The sequence below is a fragment of the Silene latifolia genome, chromosome 1 (assembly GCF_048544455.1).
Source record: "Silene latifolia isolate original U9 population chromosome 1, ASM4854445v1, whole genome shotgun sequence".
NCBI lineage: Eukaryota > Viridiplantae > Streptophyta > Magnoliopsida > Caryophyllales > Caryophyllaceae > Silene > Silene latifolia.
The window spans coordinates 12,445,423-12,473,185 of record NC_133526.1 but is presented as its reverse complement, the minus strand read 5'-3'; the positions used below and the strand labels follow the sequence as shown (position 1 = coordinate 12,473,185).

General features: G+C 37.5%; 1 protein-coding gene across 1 annotated transcript; it reads right to left on the bottom strand.

The window, feature by feature from the left end:
* Positions 1-3,974: 3,974 nt before the first annotated feature.
* On the bottom strand, positions 3,975-4,740 carry LOC141599019 (uncharacterized). Its single transcript, XM_074418889.1, has one exon. It carries the CDS (start codon positions 4,586-4,588, stop codon positions 4,109-4,111), a length of 480 nt encoding a protein of 159 aa, XP_074274990.1. The 5' UTR covers positions 4,589-4,740; the 3' UTR covers positions 3,975-4,108.
* Positions 4,741-27,763: the final 23,023 nt, after the last annotated feature.

Sequence of the window (27,763 nt, the reverse complement as noted above, 5' to 3'; positions counted from 1 at the left end):
GGCAGTCGTGGGACGATATTTAGGAGTCGAAATGTGTTATGTTGGTCGTTGTATGTGTGAACCATTAAATTTCATCTTGTGTATACTCCATAATCTCGTGTCAGATATTTCTTTGTGGACTGTGATGGGTACGATTTTGATGGCTGACTTGGTTGGTTATAGTGGCGGGTTGTGAGGCCGAGTATGGTTGGCTGTTGGGTCGTATTTAGGGCTGCCCAAAAGGTCTTTGAGTCGTATTTACGGATGGTTTTGGCGCTAGTTTAGTTTATTTGAAATTATTTAACTTCCGTCTCGTATTTTATATAACGTAATTCGTTAATATCGTTCTTTCACATATTTAGTTTGTTGGGCTCATTTGATTTTGGTAATTGGACTTCTTATGCTTTATTAGTTGGACTAGTCATGTTTTATGAGTTGGACTTGTCATGTTTCATTAGTTGGAATTGTATGCTTCATGGGCCAACATTATGGTATAGAATTATGGATGATCCACTTGTGTTGGTTACATTTTATCCTGTATATTTCATATAACGTAAATTATTCATTATCGCTTGTTATATTTTATTTAACCGACATGTTAAATTATAAAACGAAATATTTATTAATATAATACAAGTATGAGGTATTTATTATAAGTACTAGTAAGAGTCATATTCTTGATAATGCCTTGTATTGTCCTGTTGTGAGAGTCTTGGTCCTATCGGATACTAAAGGTGATCCATAAGCCCTCTAGTTGCGATATGATCGTCGGAATTGATGTTCCCATCCGTACTTATGGTGAGATGCAAGTCATAAGTATGAATGTGACATTAGTGATTCCATGATATATGACATTCTATCGTGTTTATGCTTGCATGATCATTCTTACTCTTATTGTGACTCAAGAGTGACGCTTTATATTGTGTGATGACTTGACATTCCTTATTTGCCCTTTTCAGACCATTGGTTACGGTTAGGTGTCATGTTTCCGGATTGGGCTATCCTTCCGCCTCATCGGACCTTGGGTCACGGTTAGGTGACATGGTTTTGATTTGGGGTTACTCGACCTTCGGTCACAGTAAGGTGTACCATGTTTCGAGTCTTAGATGCGGACGGGTCACCGCATGTCGAATCGGGTGTCGTCCATCCCTAGAGTCTGGCAAGGTTTAGACTAGGACCGTATTTTGATCGTCGTCCTACCAGGAGGAGTGGAGTCTAGGATGTAGTCTTGTGTGTGGTATCTCGGACATGCTTTAAAGGTAGCCTCTGAGTCGGATACTCCGTTTACACTTTGTGTTGGTCTTACACTTGTGAGTCGTGTCAATATGAGTTGGTTGACTTGGTTATTCTATCTTCTTGATTGCATATTTAGTTTGATGCATTATGCCTATCTCATCATGATTATTCATTATATCTCCTTGTTCTTTATTGTTCATATATGTTGCATGATTAATATGTTTAATTAGGTGTTTGTTACTTGCATTTCGACATATTGTGGCTGGGAGAACCTTGAGTTAGTCCCCACTGACTGTGGCGTTCATGTTTACATGAATGACAGGTGGTGAAGATGCTTACATGAGGAAGACGTGTGGGCTAGCGAGAACTAAACCCTTGGACCTTAGTTTGCTAGTTTAGAAACCCTTTATTTGTTTATTCGTGGGATATCTTTTTCCCGCTTTCTAGACTTGGGTTGTAATAACCTAAGTTTGCCTATTGTAGTATTTGTTTCATTTCCTTTTGGCACCCGCGTGTTAATCTTTAACTTGTAATAAAAAGGTTTTAAAAATATCATAAATTTCCGCTTTAATTTATTAGTTATATTTTCAGCTTTATCGCGGGGTGTCACATTGTTGATGAGGTGAATTGAATTGTTATCGGTTATTGTGAAACGTGGATTGTTGATTGTGAATGTGGTTTTTGTGAAAAGTTGTGCGATAGTCATTAGTACAACTTTGTTGAGGGACTTTGTACACTGGGGTGATGGTAGTATGTACGTTGTGAGGGAGGGGTACTAGTGCATGATGGCGGTACGTTGTTAAGGGAGGGGTACCAATGTAAAGTGAGCACGTTGTTAAAGGAGGTGTGCCAAGTCAAAGAAAGGAGCACGTTGTCAGGGAGTTGTGCAATGAAAAAGGAAATTGGATTGTTATCGTATGTTTTTGTTGTTAGTATTTATTCTTACTCAACCTCGCGGTTGACTGTGTATTCGTGAACACCTGCGGTGAACCGTTTTATGGGGAGCAGATTTGACAGGTACTAAAGATTAGCTGACTTGAGAGCATTGGGATGAGAGCTCGACTTGGACCATAGTTGAAGTCTAGATCACATAGAACAATTATATCACTTTATTTATTTCCGCTGCGAGTTGTAATTATTTTATATTAAGTTTTAGTTAGTTAAATTGTAATAAATATGTATTCACTAAAGTTTTAATTTAAAGTACTTTGGTTTGTTATACTTTGTTATTCACTATCTCGGGAAACCAAGATGGTAACGCTCTCATTTACTTGAGATGTCTAGCTAAAGACTCCTGAATAAATGGGGGTGTTACAATTAACCTTTTCAACTTTTTATCAATTAAATGAACAATTAGAGTAAAACAATTAGCAATTCGAATAGATTTTAGATACGCGATTAAGGCATCACCATTGAGAAAGTGTGAACAACAACATAGAAGAGTAAGAATTGCGAAATTATGGGATTAAAAAGCAAAGTAACGTGAATGATAATTTTTGAAATACTAATACTAGTTAGTTTTTAATAAATAAATCAAAGTAATGTTTCGTCATTAAACATGTTAACCATTCATATGGAGTAATTCACAATAAAGTATATGTCAATGGATTTTTCTATATAATATTACAACGTAGTTTATTTTTGCAGTATGATCTTTACTCATTTCAGTACTTTTTTTTCCCATTTTTTTCCATTTATTTACCTACCCTTTATTAAAAAAAACCTAAACTTAGTCCTCACAATTTCTAGACATAAAACTTCTCATATTAATTAAAGATCATCATTTATATATGAATATATGATGATCCATTTTAAAACACGTACTCAATTTGTAAATTGAAATTATGGATGTTAAGGGTTTTTTTCATATACCTTTTTGAACTTTCCTTGTTAATTGGAGGTTGAGTTCATTTTAGGGTTAAAGATTGATTGTTGGATGGTGGTCAATTGGCAGCGAAGGTAAAGGGCGGTGCGTCGGTAGAGGTGGCATGGTGTGGGGCTTTTCAAGGGCAGTGGTGCAACGTGAGAGGATCGGAAAATGAACATGTACAGTGGAGCTATGTACTCACTCTTTAATAATCATTGAATATCCCATTGCATGAATGTTCACCGCAAATTTGCAAGATCATTGGTCCACTGGGAGATTGGAAATCATCTACCAAGTTTATTGTTGATAATCATTAACAATGTCCAAGATAATTTATCAAGAGCAATGTTATCAACAATGGTTATGTTATTCTGTGATGTAGACCTTAATTTCAGGGAAGGTGGAAGGCCGGTGGGCCAGCGTTTTGTGTGCCAGTGTGTCGTTGGAAAGAGGTTCTTGGTCGCCGGTGGGTGGCTGCTACTTGGCGGTTAGTGGTAATGGTGTTGAGGCCTTGGTGAATGGTGAATGTACTACGTTAAACATTATGTAGTATTGTACTGTATATTTTGCTAATTTTACTTTCTATGTAGTACGATTTTATATTATTCATTATTGTTCCTAAACATTGTTCTATCTAATATATTTTTTAGAATTCTTGATTTTTTTTAAAGAATTAATTTGTTGTACGAATACAAAACGTACTATATTAGTTTTTGATATACGTACTACGTAGTGTATTATTTTAGAAGATGAAGAGGAGATGAGGGGGAATTTAGAGCAAAAATAATGAGGGAAACTGAGAAGGGTAATATTGAAAATGTGTACTGTGATGAGTAAAAAGCATACTGTGAAAATTACCACCTTATTACAGTTATATACCCATAGATACAAATGACAATCAAAACCTGAATATCATCTTTATTCGAAAACATAATTCAACAGACGTTATTTAATATACAATTTATTTAAATCATAATAAAGGCACACAAGACTTTAAGACCACGATGTAATACAAAGTAAAATACTTTAAGACATAATCATTCGACCTGGACAAGTGTATGTGACAGAACAATGGGAATCCACTTCAACTGTATAAGCATGTACAGGCCTGGCAAGGAAAACAGGCAGACGGACTAACAAATCGCAAACACATTGAGTATCAACTTCTTTCAACCAACGACAACATTCTTGAACTGTTGGATTATTAGGGGAGTTATTATGCCTATGTCGGTGATGATGCCTATGCCTACTTTGACAATCGTCAGGTGGACAAGGTGTATCGGGTGAATCTGGTGGGGAAGGAGCTTGAGGCGGAGGAGGGGGTGGTGGAGAAGGCGGTGATACAGGTGAATAAGGAAGCATGGAACATGCATGGTTAACAAGAGCAAATTGAGAGATACATAAAGGACGTACAGTTGGAGTTGGTCTATATTGACCATATGACTTATAAATTAATGATGAGAATATAGCAAATAAAAGCAATCTTATAGTCTTTGTATTCTCCATAACTTATCTTAAATTGAAAATCAAAGTTAGAAGTGAACTATAAAATATAATGGCGGGTAAGTAGTTGGTAGTACTTAAATAGTAGAGAGTCACACTCTTCTTGCTCATCACAAAATGAGGCTTAGTTCTTTGAAATGCTTTAAAAAGAACAATGAACAAGTAATGACTACATACGTAATACAAATGTTATTTGAAGAGGTTAGGTTTTGAATATAGTATTTGATTAGTTGTGTGACATCCTTTTGGTGTGAGTAATATTGTTAGCATATTACATTTTTAGTCATAAAAGTGGTGTCACACTATTTTTGCTTTAGTTAGTGTATAAGTAGAAAAAAAAAAATCATTATTGCACAACAATTTAAGTTAACTATATAGGTTATGGATAATGATGATTTGTAATCGTTTTTTATCCCTCCTACACATAATGTTTTTTTTCCATGCATTGGAATTTAACGAGAAATATTATTCCTTATATTTTTTTATCGAACAAATTTTTAGCTTTAAGTATATTAGCAAATTGACATACTATCTATAAAACACAACACTGAGAAAAAAATCATTTTTATTGGTGGTATTATCATATGTATTACTCATATATATACTTGAAATGATCATACGAATTATACTACTCCCTCTGTCCCGGTCATTTGTTGTCCTTTTCCATTTTAAGGTGTCTCAGTCATTTGTTGTCCTTTCTATTTTAAGAATGAATTTGATGAGTAATTTGATCATTCACATTCAATTTATTCCACATGTCATTCAGTAATTGGCCAATTCCCTCTTTCCTTGGTCTTTGTGCCAAAACCAAAGGACAACAAATGACCGGGACAGAGGGAGTATTAAGGATCTTATAAGTAAGTTATTATCGATGTAATCGTATGACTATAACACCAAAAGATCTTAGGGGTTGTAATAGATAAACTCTTATAAGTAATAAACAACTGAAACGATCATACTCGTTACACTAGTATTAAGATTGAAAGCTTAGCGTAGGTTAGACGTACATTCACTGGGGTGAGATCGACATATTAAGTTGCGAGAGTTCTCTACGACCATCCCATGGTTGATAGACTTATATTCATTCTAGCTTTTACCAATTTAACGACTTCGGTCGACTAATATATCAAACCGGACAACCTCTTTATGACTATCTAACTGAAAAATTGACCCTGATTCTCTTAATTGTTTTCATCTTTATTTGTTATTTGATTTATGTTCCTTAGTCTAGTTATTTTTAGTTTAGAGTATCCATTCTCAATCAATCCTTTCTAAATCGATCAGATTTTAACTAAATCAAGACTTATACCTCTAGCTCACCATATTTGTGGTTTGACCTCAACTTTATTATCTACTTTAGTTGAACTATTGTTTGATTTTAGGAAAAATGACTTTACCCGACATCAAAATGACCCCGCTTCCGTGGATGATGCTTAGATAGATATAAACATTAGTTTAATTTTAGAATCATTCACTTTATTGTTTATGTAATCTCTAAGTTTGACTTGATAGTACTAGATTTGGTAGCTGGATTTCTGGTGCTATTTTATCGAATAACTTACTCTGTAACCATTGAGATATCGTAAGTTATTCTCTTGACTGTAATAAAAAAAAAAAAAAAAAAAAAAAAAAAAAACAATTTTTTTTCAAAAATAAAATAAAATTGTTTGCATATACTCACTGTTTACTTGAAATTTGATTAGGTGTCTTTAGTTTACATTCTTATCTTGGGGACGTTGGTTCCTTAAGATTGTTCTTCTTTGTGCCCAAATGTCTTCATTTGTATATCAAGTGAAAACGAGTCATTCCATGACTATCGTACAAGATTTGACAACTATTTCTCTCATTTTTGGTCTTGTGGTTATACTCTTTCTCTTTGAAAATTACGTTGTGTACTGTGTTATTAGATGATACTAGTGTGTAACTCGTGCATAAAATGCACGGATATTATATCCATTTGATAATGACTATATAAATTATAAATTTTATCCGTTTCAGTTATTTGTTTTACCTTTACTTAAAATTTTCCTTACAAAGAAAAAGAACATTATGAGTTTAGGACAGATGATTAATATATCTATAATAATTTTTAAAACATGTACAAATTTGTTAACATATCCCTAGGTCAATATGTAGATGTATTCACCAGTTTTTCTAACCTATACCCACTAAGCATAGGATAAGAAACCCACAAAGGAAATAAATAAATAATGTATTTCTTGTAAGAAAAGTAGAAGTGATAGGATATTGCAATTTCCCATAATAACAACATTTAATCTTTTTCTTCTGGGGGTTCTTATCTTATGCCTAGTGGGCATAGGTAGAAAAATCGTTAATTCATTAATAGTTTATTATTGTTTTTTAGTCAACCTTTCATAAATGATTGGAAATAGCAAAATACAAACTGCTTTAAATGGTTATATCAAGCAAAACTCACACAAATAAACTACAAAAACATTTTAGATGGATGCGTCATGACATTAGTATTAAACCCCTTCGAGAATGCATGGGAAAACAGAAAAAAAAAAATGAAAATGAAAAAGAAATAAGTATATAAGGCTATGTTTAACCGGGTACCAAGCTTGGTATGAACAACGGTATGAGCGTCAGACTTGCATGAAATTTGTAGAATTTATGCATAAAGTGGGTCCTATTGTTGAGACGTCTGAGGGTGGGTCTTGGAAATCCAAGACTCACTTTAAGACCCGTGAATAGTGTATTGTGTGTGTAAAAGTGGGTCCTATTTATTGTTGTTGATATTTTGATAGGTTTGAGGGATAAACTGAAATAAATAAGAGAGTATGAGCTAAGTCTTAGTGATAAAGTGGGTCTATTTTACTGTTGTTAAGACTCATATTCGATATGTGGATAAACTTAGTCTAAGTAGTACTTCATCCGCCCCAATCTTTTTGTTTTCCTCTAACTAAAATAGAATTATTTCCACTTTAGTGCTGTGGGGTTTAGTCTAATTCTATTTTAATGACCGAGGTTTGTATAATTCCAATTTATTGCCTTGAGGTTTGCACTACTTCTCACTTTGGTGACCTATACATAACATTCTGCGTATTTTATACTAAAAAAAACATTTTGAACATAATAAATCAACCTTTTTGCAATATTATGTGGATTATTCTATTTTGTATGTAATTTAATATCCTATTTTGCACTTTATTTTACTTAAAATGTAATTAATTAAGATAAAAGTTGACTATTGCATGTTTTAGGTCATCAAAATAAAATTTTATTCAAAACTTAGGTCATCAAAGTGGAAGTAAAACCAAACCTCAGGTTATGAAAATGGAATTATCTAAAACTCAGGACAACAAAGTGGAATTAGCCCAAACCTCATGGCATCAAAGTGGAAATTTTCTATTAAAACACTGCTACAAAGAAATAATAATGGTAAAAGAAATGAATGGAACGGAGGGGTAATAGTCGTGTACTTATTATTATATCTTATTAATTTTGTTATCAATAATACATGTAATTTTACATGTTTCCTTTTGTTACTATTGTTAATTGTTAATTGCACATGTATATACTAATCAAAGATGGAACAACCTTGATTAAAGGACGGTGCTATAAAAATTTGTTTATCCAAAAAGGTTTACATTGAGCTCTTATTATACGTCGAATTATAAAATTTTAGGTAGAGCCGATTACAAAGGGTGGTGCTTGGATACAATTGGTGGTATATGCGTGATTGTGGTACAGCAAATACAATGGTGGTAGTGGTAGTCCGATCTAGGCAATAAGGCAATAATGGTTTAGGTTGATCGTGGTGATGGTGAACAATCGGCGATGGTCCAACAGGAGCCCATCAATGATGTCTAACGTGCGGGCCTGGACTAAGTATGTTAAGTTTATGGGGTTGTTTTTATAATTGATCATTAGGATTTGTTTAGTATTTCTGTAATGGATTTCTTAAGAACCATGTACATAAAACCATTGATCATTTGAGCCATCTTAACACTCCACCAAACAACCGAAATCAAAACCCGACTTTCCATTTTATCAATCACTCACTCAGCAACCATGCTTTGTTCTATCTCTACCTAAAAATCTACTCAGTCTAGAACAAAACAATATCGACAAAAGTAATGATTTGATTTTAAGAAAAGCATACAAACTTTGTACCAAAAAAAATAAATCATTAACTAAATTACTATAAGTACATAAGACGCTCCCCATCCTAATCAATTGACTTCCTATATTTTGGTAAGCAAATAATGGGAAACCAAGTACTCGTATATAATATGATATGAGATTCTTCATTCGTTACGTAAAAATACATTGTGGCCATATCATCGATTTTCGCAATTATACCCTGCAAAATGGCAAAGTTCACTGCTATAAGACACTCACCTAAAACTCACCCAAAAATGAGGAATTTAAGACAAAAAGATCAATATCTTCAAGGCATTTCGTTGACCAATATGCATGCATCTGACCATAAGTCGCATTTATTTGTTCCTTGTTAGTGCAGTAAACAAAAAATTAGACTAATTAACAAATTCAACAATCTTTAAAGTTTAGAATAAACCAATCCCTATTAAAATTACAAAAAGAAGACTAATTAAAGATACCCCTAAAGGCCCTAATGGACATGAATATTTGCAGTGGAGGGTTGGAGTGGGATTAAATCTTAATGAGTTGATGTTATTCAATTCTTATTATAACATTCGTAGTTTATCAGAATTAGCTTAGTGAAACAATTGTCACTTACATCTCAAACAATACTTACAGAGTGCTCATAGCGAAATGAAAAAGACATATCCATGATAGTGTAACAAATGAGCAAAGAGTGGTAGTTTTTTTTTAAAAAAGTAAAGAGTAGTTGACATCAAGGGAAAGAACCTCGAAAGAGAGCTAAACTGGAGGTAAACCTATAACACCTAAACCTGTTAAAATCACACACTATTATTAACAAAGACGCCAATGCAAACACTTGTTCCATGCAAATAAGGCTGTTCCTTTTACAAAGATTTGTCACTGCCATAACAACTGCAGTTATAAGCAAGATTGTTGCCAAAGGCTCGGAGGAACAATGGTCATTAAACTGACGCAAGTTTTCTGATATTTAACACTTTAAAAATAGCTTAAGTAAAAAAATGTATGTTTCTTCTTATTTCCCGGTCAAAACTATTACGGAGTACTATGCGGAAGAGGATTAATAATAAAAAGAAAAATAATAACAACACTACTTAAGTCCATACCGAAGAAACAATTGTTGCCATCACACAATTCTCACAAATACAACTTTTCGTTTTTTCAATGGCAGCCTATTTGAAGAAATAATAGCACCACCCGCAAAAGCAAAAGAGTATGACTACCAAAAATATTAAAAACCATAATACGCTTACGATGGGATTACAGAAATGTCATGCTAAAATTGAGCTTTGTGCTGTTGTTAGCTTAGAGTTATACACATCATCGCCTGATCCCATTAAAATACTGGAAAGATCAAAAACTCGTCATAAAATTCATAATTTTTTGATTGCTTTAAACGACAAAAAGTGGAATATAGTAAAAATATGGAGGATTTGGTTTGAGTAAAAATATGGAGGATTTGATTTGAGTACTAAACTAAAACCTGCAGCTTGAGTTATTCGCATCACACTGAAGTACATCGCACCAAAAAATTGCAAAGCACGCAACTCGATCAATACCATTGAACAACATTACGGCGAAGCTACCAATCCAACAAATATTCAAACGTAACCCCTAACTCCCCGTATTAGGCGTCAAACATACCAGTGTATACTTGGATTATAATGAGAGTAAGAAGAGGCTTGTTAGCTGACATGGAACGCCCTAAACTTATAGTATTATACTTTGCCCATTGAATTGAGTGCTTCCTATGTCTTGCCTTGTAAGATAGTTAAAAACAATCCTCCTTGTTGATCCTTAGATATAATTGTTCACATTTAACTCCCAAGGATAAAAGTATTGAAAAGCCTAAGTTATGATTAGGCAAATGTGAAGCAGACTAGTTAGTGTGCAAACTGGAGTTTAACAACACATAGCTACCCTTTTTTTTTAATAATCAACACATAGCTACCTAATTAGAGACTCCTTTAATAGTAACGTATCAACAGAGAGTTACCTAATGTTTGGTGGAGACTGGAGGGGCCAAATAGTGAGTGTGAAGCTGCGGATTCGATGATTGATCATGCCAATTAGTTACTTAAGATTGTTCTGTCGCAATTTGATTCCTGTATCGACTAATCGATCTCCTTCTTAATAGGAGCAACATTGTAGGCATGTAGCCAATATGTACACACACTTACATACAAATCACATCGGTCTTAATCATCCATCAGAGGAAAGCTATCACCTAGTTACCTCCCTGTAAAATTCAGGAAAAATTCAAGAGCAGCTAACTTCTTAAAAAATACCCGCATGTCTATTAAATAATTATTTAGGCAAGATGAAACAAAAAAAAAAAAAAAAAAAAAAAAAAAAATTACCATATACCATTATAAGAGTGTGAAAATATCATTACCTAAGAATGAAATGAACGAAGTAAAGATGAATTAAGATTAACTATACGAAAGCACAAATCAGAGTTATATAATGTTTGGTCTATGATGCCAGCATAAAACATGAGTTAGGAGAATGTAAGTAGTGGGTATTTTTTACTTTAGTGGAAGTATATTGAAGTTATGTACTTGCACAGCTACGCGTATAAATATACGGTAAATTAACAACAATCTGACACGTAGTAATTTTTGTGTATACTGGCTTTTGTTTTAATAGTATTAATGATTAATGATAGACCTTAAAATTTGTAATTTAGCTAACTATATGAGTTGTGAATTGTGATCATAGAGGTTTTCACATAAACAATGAGGAATTTTCGAATGGCATAGAATTCACGAGCACTTAATATGAGGAGGTAGCCCACCAAGAGATAGCATAACTATTTTTTTTTATCAAAGGCAAATATAGTTAAAAGAAAAACTTAGGTCAGGAGTATGAACGTGTCTTCCCAAATCAATAAGAAATTTTTATTTCTAATGTAGTATAAGGAAACATTTATGATCTTCCTATAGGACCTACGAATTCTGGTAGTTAAAAAATGTTAGAATTATTAGAAGGAAACAAGTGTTTGCTACATCTATTAAATCATGAACCTCCGCAGAAATACCACCAAGTCCCATATGGCCTAGGTAACACCGAAACAGATACGGACACGTGACACGACACCTCATGAAATTTAGGATATGAGACACGTTATCTTAATTTAATAAAATATAGTATTCTATATTTAGAAACTTACGATTTTGTTTTTGTACAAGTATTTGATATTAAATTTAAACTAGTTTTGTGGCCCGTGAAAATTCACAGGTGTCATTTAAAGTTATGGTTTCATGACTTATTTTTTATCTATTGTACATCATTTTACATCAACTCATGCTAGTGACTTATTGAGCACCTAGTGATGATATTTGGTGTCGTATTAATGTTAATAGGATCGTCTAGTAAGATCTAAATAAACACGCACTAATGAAAGTAGGAATACAATGATACATAAGCCAACTAATTAGTGAGGTATAACATATCAATCAATTAAGCGTTAAATGATACATGATACGGATTTAGTAAATAACCAAACTATTTCCATGGTCGTTGTCTCTTCGATATCCAGAGCCATAATGGCCCCAAATTATTGTCATGTATTGGTTAAAATAGGAAATCTCCGAAAAAAAAATCTAGGAAAAATTTGAGAAACATGCTAACTTATAAAAATACACATACTTATAAGTTGTCATTTTTCATGTATTGATATCCAAGTATGTCTTCCTCCTGAAATTTATCAATTGTACATACAAATTAGTATTATGCCAAAATGAGATCCCCGTTAAATACAATAAAACATTATCAAATGAGAGTAGATTATTATAATGGAAATTAAAAGAGAACATGAGAAAAACAAATGAGCTTTAGGATGATAAAAAAAATCATGTCTATTGTTATGCTTATGGAATAAACATTATCATCTCGAGATAAAAAAAAAGTAAGAATTAAGAAGCCATAATTTCATAAAAGTTTTCATGGTAAACTAAAAATATGAATCATTATAAAGGAACTTGAGAAATGAATTATGAAGAAAAAAGATGAAAAGTGTAGTTAAAAGTTAATGGTGAATTGAATAAGGTATTCAAGCGGAGGGAGATAAAAAGTTTATTACCTTTATTAGTTTCTTATAAGATTATAATTGTAAGAGTAAATATTAGTGGGATCATTTGAAGAAAAATATGCAATATGACTTCTTTGAAATCACATAGTTATGCCACTTAGCTTATCTGTAACACCTCTGAAATTTCGGCTAAATTAAAATTAACGTTTACATAAAAAAAAAAAACTGGCCGAAATACAAGGATGTTATAATCAAAATACAAAGTCTCTTATTTCAGAATACATCTCCTTATATAAAATGAAATAAAACTTTTACAAAGTTTCTAATAAAACTTGACTTGAAATAAAATCTATTTTTATTTTAATTTTTTTTCCTTTTTCCAGCAGCGGAACTGCGGAAGTAACCTGAAACAAAACCAGAAAACAGAGGTGGTCTACCCATGACGGGTAGCCCAAAAGAGAGAAACGCGTCAGCCACTGAATAATAGATAATAGCTCAATATAAACGAGGTCTATAAATTTAAATATTACAACAATATAAAAGGAAAACGGAATTGTTTCATTTAGTAAGAAACTTTACTTCTTTGAGACTAAAATGGTTAATAAGAAACAACTAGCCATAGATGTTAAATGCACATCTCTATGTCATGTATATAATGACTAAGGCAGGATTAACTCTAGCTCATACGACTACTACATGCCTTTTCATTTGCTCGGCTCGCCACTACGGGCTGTGAGCCACACTATAATTCTCTAGGCTCACCACTACGGGTTCTGAGCTCAACTTGAATTCTCTAGGCTCGCCACTGCGGATTTTGAGCTCAACTTTAATTCTCTAGGCTCGCCACTGCGGGTTATGAGCTCAACTTTAATTCTCTAGGCTCGCCGCTGCGGGTTGTGAGCCCAATTATAATATTCTTATCTTATGACTTTGAACTTTAACAAATATGCTAAATAATATGTAAAATTCCGAGACAAAGCTGAGTTGTCATCTTAGACAGAAAATAGTATAATTACTTAAAAATATCCAAACTACATTCACACAAATCATGAAGTTTCATAAAACAAATCATGAAGTTTCATAAACATTAATTTAAAACAAAGAATTATCCTTGTTAGAATGTGACTCGTATGTCGCATTGGTATGTCGGAATTTGATTATGGTGAGACTAAGGAAGAAAAGAGGAGCAACAATATGGGAGGAGAGTCGTGTGTGTCTATGCGGGTCGTGATAATATATGTTGCCTTGTGCTAATTTTGTGCGTATGTCGGGCATTAATTTATGGGAATTGCTTTGACTTTGTTTCTACGTGACAATTACCATAATATGGTAAAGATAGTGGGCCCTCCACTTTCCTAGTCCTAGTTGTAGCCGACGTCATGTGTTTAGGCGTTAAATTTCTTCTTTAGCTTAGTTTAAGTAAGTTTGTTTATTATTTTATTTCCTAATTGTATTAGTCTTTGTTAGGGTAGCTTAATATATAAACTCTACCCTAACCTAGCTATTCTTGAAGGAGAGATTTGTGAGGCAAACACATTGAGAGTTTTAAGAGGCAGATCTAGAAAAACTCTGTGCTCATCTTTTGTAATCTGTAATTCTCCCAACATAGTGAATTATTCTCCCTCGCCCTGGTGGATGTAGCTATCGCATTGATAGTGAACCACGTTAAATATTGTGTGTCTTTTATTTTTGCATCTACTCTGTATCGCTTCCGCACAACAATTGGCACCAGAGCTTAGGTTTTTTGGATCCAGGGAGGAGAAGATGGCAACTGACACTATAAGGATTGAGAAGTTCGACGGGAGGAATAGTTTTGCACTATGGCAGATAAAGATGAGGGCTTTGCTAAAGGAGCGGTGCATCTGGAAACCCCTGACGCCGGGTTTCTCCACGAAGGTGACGAATACCGAAGCTTCGGCTGCGGGTGTTGAACCTAGGGTGACTGAGACGGAAGATCCTGCCTTGTTAACAATGGAGGAGAGGGCTCATTCATCGATCTTGTTGAGTTTGTCAGACGATGTCCTAACTGAGGTAGCCGATGAGTCGACTGCAATGGGGTTATGGCTGAAATTGGAGAGTTTGTACATGACAAAGTCGCTCACCAATAAGTTGTTGTTGAAACAACGTCTGTTCTCTTTCAAGATGCAGATAGGTATGTCACTTCGTGATCATCTAGACAAATATAATACTATATTACTAGATCTGCGTAATATAGATGTTAAGATTGAGGATGAAGATCTTCGCTTTAATTCTCCGCTTTGGTTTCTTTACCTGCGTCGTATGGGAATTTTGTGGATTCTTTTGTTCTTGGTAAAGAAACATTGACCCTAGAGGAAGTGAAGTCAGCACTTTGCACTAGGGAGTTGCGACAAAAAGCAACTGTTGACTTAGAAAACGGATCAGGGGCAGGTTTAGTTGTTGATAATACTAAAAAGGGTGGAGTTCGGAAGAAAAAGACTAAGGCTAATATTCCAGACACGAATACTGCTGAAAATTCTGTTATCTGTTATCTATGTAAAGAACCCGGGCATAAAAGACCTAGTTGTCCTAAGTTGAAAGCTAAGTCTAATGCGGCTGTAGTTCAAAGTAAGAATTTGGAGTACGATTCTGAGGCGGACTATGCACTTGTGGTTGATTCATTCGTCCTATTGATCGTTGGATTCTAGATTCGGGGTGTTCTTATCATATGTGTCCACACAAGCATTGGTTTAATACTTATGAGTCCTTTAATGAGGGTCGCGTTGTTGTTGGTAACAATGCTACTTGTGAGGTAGTAGGTATTGGGTCAATCAAGGTGAAGACGGCTGAGGGTAAGAAGTGTACTTTGACTAATGTGAGACATGTTCCAGCTTTAGGGAAGAATCTTATATCACTTGGTTTATTAAGTGATTTAGGATATGAGTTCCAGAGTAAAGGGGAGATTTTGTCTGTCACGAAGGGTTCTAGTTTGGTGCTGAAAGGTGTCAAACAAAATTCCTTGTATGTATTGCAAGGTGAAACACTGACTAATTTTGCAAGTTGTGCATCCGTGAATCACAAGAAGAAGACTAAGGTTTGGCATAAGCAGCTTGGTCGTCATATGGGTGATAGAGGGATACAACAATTGTGCAAGAGGGATCTTCTTAAGGGTGTCAAGGTGAATAACCTTGAGTTTAATGAGCAGCGTGTGTTTGGTAAGAAACACAGATATAAATTTAGCAACAGTGCTCATAAAACAAAAGAAGTCCCTGACCCTTCGGCTTCGGGGTGCTGAGCTTAAGGTGGAGCATCCTTGAGCGGCCCGGTCCAGGGCTAAATGGACGCAGGCCTAGTCCAGGGCTTATTGGACGGCAGACCCAGTCCAGGGTATATTGGATGGTTATAGACTCAAGGTGGAGTCTATGGTGTTCTAGTGTGAGAGCTCAATTTGCTAGAACATGGCAGATATAAGTCTACTTGAGTGACTTGTATAGTGGTCGAGTGATTTGGAAGTCGTTTGCTAAATGCGACTGTCCGAGTCAAGGTGGAAAATTGTTAGAATGTGACTCGTATGTCGCATTGGTATGTTGGAATTTGATTATGGTGAGACTAAGGAAGAAAAGAGGAGCAACAATATGGGAGGAGAGTCGTGTGTGTCTATGCGGGTCGCAGTAATATATGTTGCCTTGTGCTAATTTTGTGCGTATGTCAGGCATTAATTTATGGGAATTGCTTTGACTTTGTTTCTACGTGACAATTACCATAATATGGTAAAGATAGTGGGCCCTCCACTTTCCTAGTCCTAGTTGTAGCCGACGTCATGTGTTTAGGCGTTAAATTTCTTCTTTAGCTTAGTTTAAGTAAGTTTGTTTATTATTTTATTTCCTAATTGTATTAGTCTTTGTTAGGGTAGCTTAATATATAAACTCTACCCTAACCTAGCTATTCTTGAAGGAGAGATTTGTGAGGCAAACACATTGAGAGTTTTAAGAGGCAGATCTAGAAAAACTCTGTGCTCATCTTTTGTAATCTGTAATTCTCCCAACATAGTGAATTATTCTCCCTCGCCCTGGTGGATGTAGCTATCGCATTGATAGTGAACCACGTTAAATATTGTGTGTCTTTTATTTTTGCATCTACTATGTATCGCTTTCGCACAACAATCCTCCTATAATAAAGAGAAATGCATCATTTCTTACTGGGATATATATCCGTTATATAGCTTACCCACAAGTGATGGTCAAAAGAAACGACAATATGCACACAATACCAAAAATTAAACTGTGTACAATACAACTTTGGATCATGTCCCTAAGTGAAAATATAATTTATCATGCCAACAAAGCTACCAACAACGGATATAACCATATAGGCACCATTCTTTACGTATAATTTCATATACTCTAATTACCATGATCAAAGTATAACTCACAATTAGGATCACCAAAGTACTAAATCAAACTCAGTCCTAAACTCTATCAATTAATAATTCAACCTACATCTCTCGGCCCATATACGTCCTTGAGCTAGTCTTGCTTAAGACGGTACTATTAGATGGGATTAATCTCATCTCACCAAGATGGATATAAGAACAATTAGATGAATAACTACTCTTGCTACTTACGTATAATGATAAAGTAATTCATAATATAGCAAACCTTTCACCACATAATCCTATAATTAGCACTTAAACTAGCAACCTCAATTAAATAAATAGGGTCGAATTGTCTTTAATGCCGAGATGAAATCATCTCAATTTTCAAACTTGAATTAGTCTCCAATAAATAATGATGAGCCAAAAAAAACTAATAAACTCATGCTACTGAACTTGATTATTGATTCCTCTACAAACCAATTCATTATTCGACTAGTTAAACACCATTATTCTAATCTTATACGAACAAATAATCGCCTCCAAGCCGAGACCTTATCACGCCCCCAAAATAGAATCATGTACTATTATCATCATCATTGACTACTCTGTAAAATATCCACCTCACTAAAAAAAATCAAGTTAAATCCAGTTCAAGAACTACATGGCTCAATTGATCTCTATATTCCAACACAAACAATCACAAACGTAAACAAATGATTCGGTTCAGATGATGAAGCAATAACTGATAACTAATCCCCTTAGAATGATGTAGAAGAGTTTTCTAATTACGATGAATGGGTAGGCTAGTTCTAACCTTATTCGAGTTAATTTTAGTAACGATACGATACTAACATTAATGTAACTTAGGAGTCGTTTGGTTCACCATAGAAAGATAGAATTCCCGGGAAGATTAAATTCATGTGAAGTTGAAAATCATGTGAATTGTAGAAATCTTGTTTGGTTGGATGTGGGAACTTGAATTCATGTGGGAACTCCCACTTACCTAGGAGGGGCTACATAAGTGACTTCCTACATTATGTAAGAATTGGAGTTTCATAGGAAGTTCTACTTCCCATGAATTGGGCAACCAAACAAACCTTCATTTAGCTACTTCCCATGATTTTCCAATTCCTATGAATTTGGAAGGCAACCAAACAACCCCTTAATTCCCGAGTACTTCACCTTGAAGTAACATTTTATATACGTGTTAGTATGCGTTCGTAAGTATAGTTATCACACATTCTTTCTTTTCTTTCTCTTTTCCGTTTCAAGTGATTATTATCGGTTTTCTATTCGGTTTTCAAATCGACATATGACTTTCTTTATTATTCAAATTTGCAATCTGCATTACAAATATTCTCGTTTCTTTCTAAAAATTTATTTTAGCGAAAATATTTTCCACATATTTTTAAGCTCACCCTAATTTTCGGGGTGTTACATTATCACTTAAAAATGTGCCTAATGTTATCTTTTTTATATTATTATATATGTTTCATGTTATGTTGTCACTAATTTAGGGTGCTGATTTTCGCAGTACACAATTTACTCAATACAGTACACTTATGACCATTTTACCCTTCTCATTTATCCCCCTCATTGTACTACATAGAAGATTTTTTTTTTTTTTAAAAAAACTAACTTATAATCACGTACTACCACCCCCTTCCTGGCCACACACCACCTCCACCTTGGCCACCTACCACCCGCCTACTGTCCACCTTCTGCCCAGTCCACTACCATGTCCCCCTTTTATCAGTATTCAATATGTAACACCCACGAATTTTTCGTGTTGGCATTTATAATTTAATTAGCCATTTTATTATTTTATTTGTATTTTAAAACCGTTTTTATAAAAATGCGGCTTTACATGTAAAATAATATTAATGTTGATAAAAAAATATATATCCGTCTTAAGTTTGTAGTAGGTCCGAGTTGTATTTTAGGGTAAAATCGACTTAAAATGATAGTTTGAGCCTAAGATGACTTTGGGCCTTCATCCTACTCTTATCCCTCCACCCATACAAGAACTAAACCCTTGGACCTTTGTTTGCTAGTTTAGAAACCCTTTATTTGTTTATTCGTGGGATTTCTTTTCTCCGCTTTCTAGACTTGGGTTGTAATAACCTAAATTTGTCTATTGTTGTATTTGTTTCATTTCATTTTGGCACCCGCGTGTTAATCTTTAACTAGTAATAAAAAAATTTAAAATATCATAAATTTCCGCTTTAATTTATAAGTTATATTTTCCGCATTATAGTGGGGGTTCACACAATACCTAGAATTATGACGAAATAATATTGCCGATTTCGAAAAATTAACGGTATTTGAAATACTTGATATCAATTTTTACGCAATTCAGCAACGCATCCTTTATGTGGTTTATTATCATGAACCACCACTATTGCAAATTTACATGGGAAGAAGTCCCAATAAAATAAAAGTGTTGTATCAAGTTGTTGATCATAGTATTCAATACCGACAATTAAATGGTGCACCGCTGTGGACAGCGGGCCGCCCACGGGGGCGCTTGGTGAAGGGGCTCGAAAACAAGCGTTTGCATTTTGTATGGAGTCGCCACCAATTTTTATGGGAAATTGGAACCGTTCGAATACCTCGTGTCATGTCAAGACACAAAGTAGTGACATGAACACTAAGCAATCGTTACCCTTAGCATTCTATGTCTAGAATGACTCTCGCGGATGCCAATGAACACGGGTGCTCACGGAGATCTGGAGTAAGGGGTGAGGGTACGTATTAGGAAGCTCTTTTGATCGAACACCTAATCCCGCCCGCCTCGATAGCGGCCTCTACTAATGATTAGGGAAGTTATTCGCACTTGATATATTGTCGGCTATATGCATGCAATGCAACATCCATAGATTAATCCTAACATGTGAGAATTTACTAAGTCGGTTGACACGTAATTAGCATACAATTGGGTCGAAGTAGGGATTTTAATGCTCAATTACATGTGGAAACATACAAATGATAAATGGAATATAATAATTATGAATTACAATAATGAAAACTACAACGATTACATTGGATAGGCGATTTATGTCGAAAATACCTTTAAAACGGATACTTTGAGAAAAAGGAATAAAAGAATAAAACACGACAGATCAGAAGGTGATAATACGAATATTAGTTGATTAATACGTAAACTAATTAAACTACGTCAAGGCAGAAAAGGAGTTCAGAGACAGAACTCATCCTGGAACAGGCGCAGCAGGCACTGCGCCCTTTGGAAGAGGCGCAGCAGTTGCTGCGTCTGTTCCAAGGGTGAGTTCTGGCTGTGAAGCCGGAACTGCAAACCGTTAATGTTAATTGGTAAATTAATGGATTGATTGCGATTTTAGACTCGGATGAAAGTTATTAGCAGATTATTTACATATGATTGAGGTCATAAAACGGTAAAACATGGATGAGACGGAAATAAACGGATTAATTATGTGAAGGGTCGATGTTAATGAATGATTAATTAAACTAACTAACTAAACGAATTATTAACTAAACATGATGAATTGACGACGGATTAATGACTAAACAGGTGAAAATATATCAACAATGAATCCCAGAAACTCAACATGAACGAATTGAATCTCTAAAACTCGAATTGAATTTAATGACGAAAAACCCGCAAATATTGATTATTTGGGATTTGAGTCGGATTTATGACGATTAAAACATGTTAATGATGATGGTTAATATACATATGAATTATTAAACTATCATGATGAAGAATTAACAGACGAACAAAACAAAAGAAATAAATTTGATACGAATTACAGAGGACGGAGGAAGAAGAAAAGAAGCAGGAACTGCGGCAGCCTCACGAAGAGGCGCAGCAGGTGCTGCGCTCCTTCGAAGAGGCGCAGCGGTTGCTGCGTCTTTTCTCGACGCCCCATCTCACCGGAAATCCGCAAAAAGGTTTTAAAGACGGTTTTAGAAATCGGTTTTAATGAGGTACTTTCGACATAAACCTTACAATTGTTATACAATAATAAAATACAATAAATAAAAGAGAGATTAAACACCCTCAGACTTACATGTTGACGGAACGAGAAGGACTAAGTATCGACTAGTGAATGCTCGACGCGAATGTAAAGAAAGTGCCCTCGTAAGAGGAAAACGATTGAAATAAATTGATTAATTAGATTGATTATTGTGTAGTTGGTCAAATTGGTCGGTCATGCAACGGAGAGGCTGGTACCCGGAAAGATCCGAGCTTACGTGGTCGGAAGTCCAAGCACGTAGGCGCCAATTAGTAAGAACGAAGTCTAGAATGCAAAGGGAGAAGAGAAGGGCGGACACTCGCGTGAGAAATATGAGGAACGAAAGCTCCTATTTATACTAATCACGTGAAGGAATAGGGTTTCGGAGACTCTTTGGAGGTGAATCTCGGAAAGATATAAAAAAGATACGTAAATCATGCAAAGAAGGGCACGGGAAGAGGCGCGGCAGCCCATGCGTCTCTTGGAAGAGGCGCAGACCCTCTTGCGTCTATTCCCAGGAGGTTTCCTCCTGCTTAAGAAAGATTTCCGTATTTAAGTTATGGTAGGACGGAATTAATTCGATTATCTTTAATATCTTATGTAAATATTACGGGATATTATTTGCCAAAAGATAAAATTTGAGAAATATGGAATAGAAATATCCGGAACATTCCAGAACATTCTGACTCGGGATTTAACAGTTATCAGAAAATGGAGACGGTTTTTGACTCGGACTCCGAATGTACTCTAATTATTGTCAAAACGACCGTATCAGGACGTAGATGACAACTAAGAGGTTGACATTAATATTTGAGCAAACACTTGACAATAATCTTACGAACTGTCACAAATCGTTCCGCGAACCAAACATGCGGCCCAATCATCACCGGGTGGTTTGCGAGGGGTGCAGAAACGAGGTGTCTACAGAGCCCCCACTTTGACTGAGGCTTGGACAAGGCGAAAGTCAAAGTATAGCCATCAGGTCAATCGAAGATTACAACCTGACGACTATGGCGACGCGAGGCGGCTCAAGGGGTCTGAGCCAAGGACCTGTCGTCGGGAACATTTTAGAGTCTGTCGACTATCGGGGAGGGTCGTTTAAAGTCCATTAGACTACGTAAGGAAGCTCGCCAGCCATAAGAAGAAACCATACCTGAGATTTAATCGAACTTCGCGGGGAACAAGAGTTATTGAAAACAGCAGGACGTCGGTAGAAACTGCTGGGGATCCGCTTGCGTCGGTCTCAAGCGAACTCTGGCGAAATTTGGAGGTTGAATCGCTTGCGTTGGTCTCAAGTGAACTCGGGTTGGGGAACATACCGACGACTAGGAACATCTTGATCGTCGTAGGGGAAATCTTGAGTGAGCGATCTGCAAAATACTCTCTTACTGGGGATAGACGACCAGGAACATCTTGATTGTCGTAGAAAGAAAGTCTTGAGTGAGCAGTACTGCAAAATACTACTGCGCTGGATAAAAATTCGAACAATACTGCGAAATACTGCTGCGCGGGATAAAATGAATTTGGACGATACTTGCAAAATATTGTCGTTACTGGATAAAACGTGGGCGGAACGAAAGAAAATTGTCGAAACGTACCAAAATGATAAAATGTCATCGAGGAAGAGGCGCACCAAAGATGGGCCCACGAATAACGAACTCATAACGGGTTTTTGAAAATCCATATGGAGGGAAACAAAGGAAGAGGCGCAGCAAGAGCTGCGTCTCTTGGAAGAGGCGCAGCACCTGCTGCGTCTTTTCCCAATTCAAAGACTTCGCGTAAAACCGCGAAAGCCAGAAGGTTTATGTTCATTTTATTCGAAACATAATTTTTTGCAATTTCTTTCTCAAATCTTCACCATTTTCGTCGAGGTTTGATTCAAAAGCTTGCTTTAAACATGACTAATCGAGGTATGTGTTTTAATCTTGCATTAATCTTCCATATTTGTCGAATTTTGAGCCGCGAACATTAGGGTTTTCGACCCTTTTAATCGAAAATTTGGGGCTTTTCCCCCAAATGGATTTGTCTTGCCAAATTGATGCTAGGAATGGATAATAGGTAATGTTAGGAACATAACCATGTATTTGCTTTGAATTTTCATCGAGTTTTGAGCCCTTGAGCGAATTTTGAGACGGTTTCATGACTAGATCGTAAATTGCTTCGAAAATGGCCTTAGGATTGCCCATTTGTGATGAAATTTGATATTTGGGACCCTTGGATGATGGGTAAACTTTCTACCATCTTGGAAGTTTGGTTTGTGACAACTTTTTCAGGACACTCTTCTAGGGCATAACCGCCATTATAGCGAAATGCTGCCGAATTTTCGACTTGAACCCGGAACTAGGCTTTGACTCGGACTTGACTTGACCCAATTTGTCACATGAGTGATTGAATTGGTGAGAACATGGCCAAGGATGGCCAGAAATGGGGAATTCCCGGGCCTTGAAGGCTCGAAAATTTCTTAACAAAGGCTTGTCGTCATATGATGCGGCCTGGATTTGCTTTAACGTTGCAGGTGACGATGCTTCTACTTCTGGGAGGGATCCCATGGATGTAGACGCTGCTGTTGTTGAGGAGGCTTTGGAGCAGGCCTTCACCGCTGCGGTGATGGCTGCTGCAGACGAGGTTCCCGAGGAGGAGGCCGCTGATGAGGAGGAGATTCCGAGACGGGCCCACCTCGGACGAGGGGGTCGTCAGCTGAGAGGAGCTCCGCGTGGCTGAGACCGGGAGAGTAGGCACCTTGTGTGGGCTGCAGAGGGTCATTTGTCCTACAGGACGGTGAAGAGCTTGGTAAATAGGAATTCCCTAACTCATTACCTACCCCTTTCTACTTTTGTTCAAATTTCCTTTCAAATTTACTCAAAACTAAAGATAGCTTTATTTCGAATCATAATAGGAGGCTGGGAACATCCGGTCGTTCTCGGGGTACACGACGGCGATGGAGCACTACGAGCGGCTGTCGGCGGAGGAGAGAGCCATGATCGAGCGTGGAGCGTTCGGTCCTCTGGTTCGGTCCGGAGGGATATCGTGAAGAGGAAGTTGCGGGCCAACCTTAGCCTGGTCCGCGCTTTCTTGGATCGATTTTGGGATACGACTTCCACGTTTCACCTGCCTTTTGGTGAGGTGGGAGTCACCTTGGAGGACTACGGCATGATTTACAGTGCCGTGTGGGGATCGAGGAGATGGTGTGGCCGGAGGCGGCATGAGGGCGGATTCGGCCGAGGCGAGGAGGTTGATCGGTGGAAACTGTCGCCGAAGGCTGTTGCGGTGCGGGTTTGGTACCCAGTACCTACGTTCGAGATTACTTTGCGGGGAAGACCCTGGCATCGGTGGTGATCGATGGGAGGGAGACGGCTCCCCCTCCTTGTACACCGAGTGAGAGGGCTCGTCGTGGCTTTGGTGGTTCTTGTCTTCGATTTACCTCGGAGACAAGGGTGAGAGGCTGTCGACGAAGCTTCTCCCCTTTCTTTCTGACTTGAGCTCCCTAGGGCGTTGGGACTGGGTCACTGCTGGTTTTGCGGTCCTCATCCGCTTTATGAGGGCCATGGTTCGTCCGGAGTTGATGGAGAAGGGGACTTCTCTGGTGCCGTCGGACACTGGGCTCTTGTTGGAGGTATGAACCTTCATTTAGGCCGAGTCAATTTCTTTCTTTATCGACGAAACGGATCGTCATTGATTATTATGCTTTGCAGGCGTGGGTGTACTCTTACTTTCCGGGCCTCGCGCCCAAGAGGACGGAGCCGCTGGAGAGGGCCTACCCCGTGGTGAGGGATTGGGTCATGTGCCGGACGAAGAGCAAGCGTTCTTCTCACAATGTCTACCGGCGGGATGTGAACGCTCTTCAGCTGAGCAGCGTGAGTATCCTATTTGTATGCACTTATTCTTCTCATACTTTGTTTTAAATTGATCATAGGAATGACCTTTGCCCTTATTGTCGCAGTGGGTGCCCAGACCTTGGGCGGAGTACGCTGGAGCGCCTCCTTTTGTCGCTGAGGTCCTTCGACCTAGGAGCTCGAGTCGGCTGCTGTTGTGGACGTCGATGGGTCCTGTGTGGTATCGGGGCGAGCGGTTAGCTCGTCAGTGTTTTCGGGGCGCGTTGACGGTTCCCGTCGATCCTCCTAGGACGATGTTTAGGGAGCCTTCTGAGGCTGAGAGGGAGGCGGACTTGGCTGGTGCTAGTGGTGACGACCTTCTTCTCCCTGACGAGGATTACTCGGCGTTCCTTTACGGGAGGTTGGCGTATTGGCCGGTAGTGGTGAGTATCTTTTGTTTCTTGTTGGATTTTGATTTTCGAGAATCGCGACGAAAGATCATCGATTAACGAGAGCCATTTGTCTTTGCAGGAGGTTGAGGCGGCGGGTATCGAGCCCCCAGAGTACCCCGAGACCCTCGAGTACACTGACGCCACTGGGAGGACGACGATCTCCGAGCTGCGTGACTTTGACGTGGCTGTGACGGATGCTGGCCTAGATGACTGGCAGCATCTGATTCGGAGGGTGAGTTCTTATTTTGCATAGTTTTCGTGTAAGAACACATTTGATTGAATGTTCAGTTTACTGAGAATTCTTTTGAAACGCAGGTCGCGCCATCTCGGTTTGTGGCAATATGGAGGGTGGCCAACCGGCTACGAGCTACGGCCATCGAGGCACTCGTCGGCGGTCGAGGTCGTCAGGTATGAACCTCATTTGTTTTTCCTTGATCTTTGGTTTTTCAGTTTTGTTTGAATTGATTGACATGAGCCAATTTCTTGTTGTCCACAGGCCGATCGTGAGCTGGAGCGAGAGTTGACCCAGTCTCGGGAGGAGACGGCTCGTTTGTCGAGGGAGCTCGAGTTTCGGGACGCCGAGATTGCCGCTCTTATGGCGAGGGTTGCCGAGCTGGAGGGTGCCCAATGATAGTCTGCGTGGTTTTGTAGACTTGATTTTGAACATTTTTGGATTTGTTTGGGGCGCAAGCCCCCAGTTTACATTTGGACTTGTTTGGGGCGAAGCCCCCAGTTGCACATTTGGACTTGTTTGGGGCGAAGCCCCCAGTTTGCTTGTATATTTGCTTTTTTTGTTGTATATACGATGGCCTGAGTGCCTTTTTTTCTTTGGGTTGTGTTATTTGTACTGCAGTTAGCTTTTGAACAGGTTTGGTAGACAACGGTTTACACCGTCATCTTTGCCGAAATTTACATAGAAAATCACGTAACACATACATTTTTATATACACATAAGGCCTTTAATTAGTGCAAAATGAGACTCGAAAGGACGTGAAAATGCGAAAATTTGGTCGGAAATGACCGGACGGTAGGGAGGGTTACCCCGAAAAAAAAAGAAAAAGAGAAATCTATAAGTTAGAAAATGGAAAAAATAGAAATTAAGAAAATGAAATGACTAAGTAAATGTTGAAATAAAAAAAGAATTAAAATGAAAACTAAATATAAAAGTGTGAGAAAAATGGTGGAAAATGTCGATGTCGCCTCGAAATGCGCGTTTGCGGATTAAGGAAACCTGAAGCATGGTAAATTTCTCGGATTTACCAAAATAAAATCCCGTAGGAATAGGAAATTATTCGTTTATAGAATTAGGAAAGATCCAAACGCGGAAATCACAGAAGTGAGGCTGGGGAAGAGGCGCAGCATGAGCTGCGTCCCTTTGAAGAGGCGCAGCAGGTGCCGCGCCTGTTCCCAAGCAGGTCGGTTCTGACGGATTTTTGGAAACATCAATTAGTATAAATAGAAGCGTCGACGAAGCTTTAAATCATATAATTCTTCCGTCTCTTCTTCGTTGATTTACACATAAAAACTCCCAATAAATTTTCAAGAGAAAATTATCATCATGAATACCTTAGAGATTCGCTTGAAGGAATGGACTAATGAGTTTTCGAACATTGAGAAACATGACATGGGCGCTTATAACCTTGGGTCTTTGTTGAGTTTGAAACTCATTAAGGTTGTAAAACCGTTCTTGGATGCTTGCCTTGATTATTGGGACCCAAATTATCATGTTTTTGCGTTCCCAGGAGGTGATATTTGTCCTTTTCCGGAGGAAATTGCTGCTATTGGCGGGTGGGACCCCGAACATTTACCTGCCATCCCTTCTACTGCTCAAGGGTATAAGAGCAAGTTTAGAGATTTGCTTGGACTTACTAGACTTGAGGTAGATCGTCTCGTTACTCCGAAGGGCGTGAGGATGCTAGATTTTATAGACCGATTCATCAACAGGGCCGACCCTATTGTCTCTTATGTTGCTAGGAGGAGAGCATTTGGCTTCTGTTTGCTTCATGTTTATGTCTTTCAGGGACATGTTGATGAAGATTTGAGAGGTGATCCCCGTCTATTGGGTCTTATTGAGCAAATGGAGTGCGCAGAGCCTGACTTGTCTATGCTTAGGGGAGATTATCTTGGGTTTGGACAATAGGAAATCCAACCGCGATCTTCCATTTTTGGGGAGTCCCGTTATCCTACAGGTAAAAGACACCCTTCTTTCTTTCCTTTTTTTTTCGTTTTTTTTTTTTTTTTTTTTTTTTTTTGTTTTTTTTTTTTTTTTTTTTTTCTTTTTTTTTTTTTTTTTTTTTGTTTTGCGGGTGTCTAATACCTGTTTTTTGGTAGGTTTGGCTTATGGAACGGCTCCGATTGCTCGAGCCCCCAGTTCATGCACTTTCCTATCATGCCCGTATGATTTCGATGAGGACACGGCTGTACATGGTGGACTTCACCCGGG

Coding starts and splice junctions, on each gene's coding strand:
- LOC141599019 (XM_074418889.1), bottom strand. CDS start 4,588: ATGGAGAATACAAAGACTATAAGATTGCTTTTATTTGCTATATTCTCA.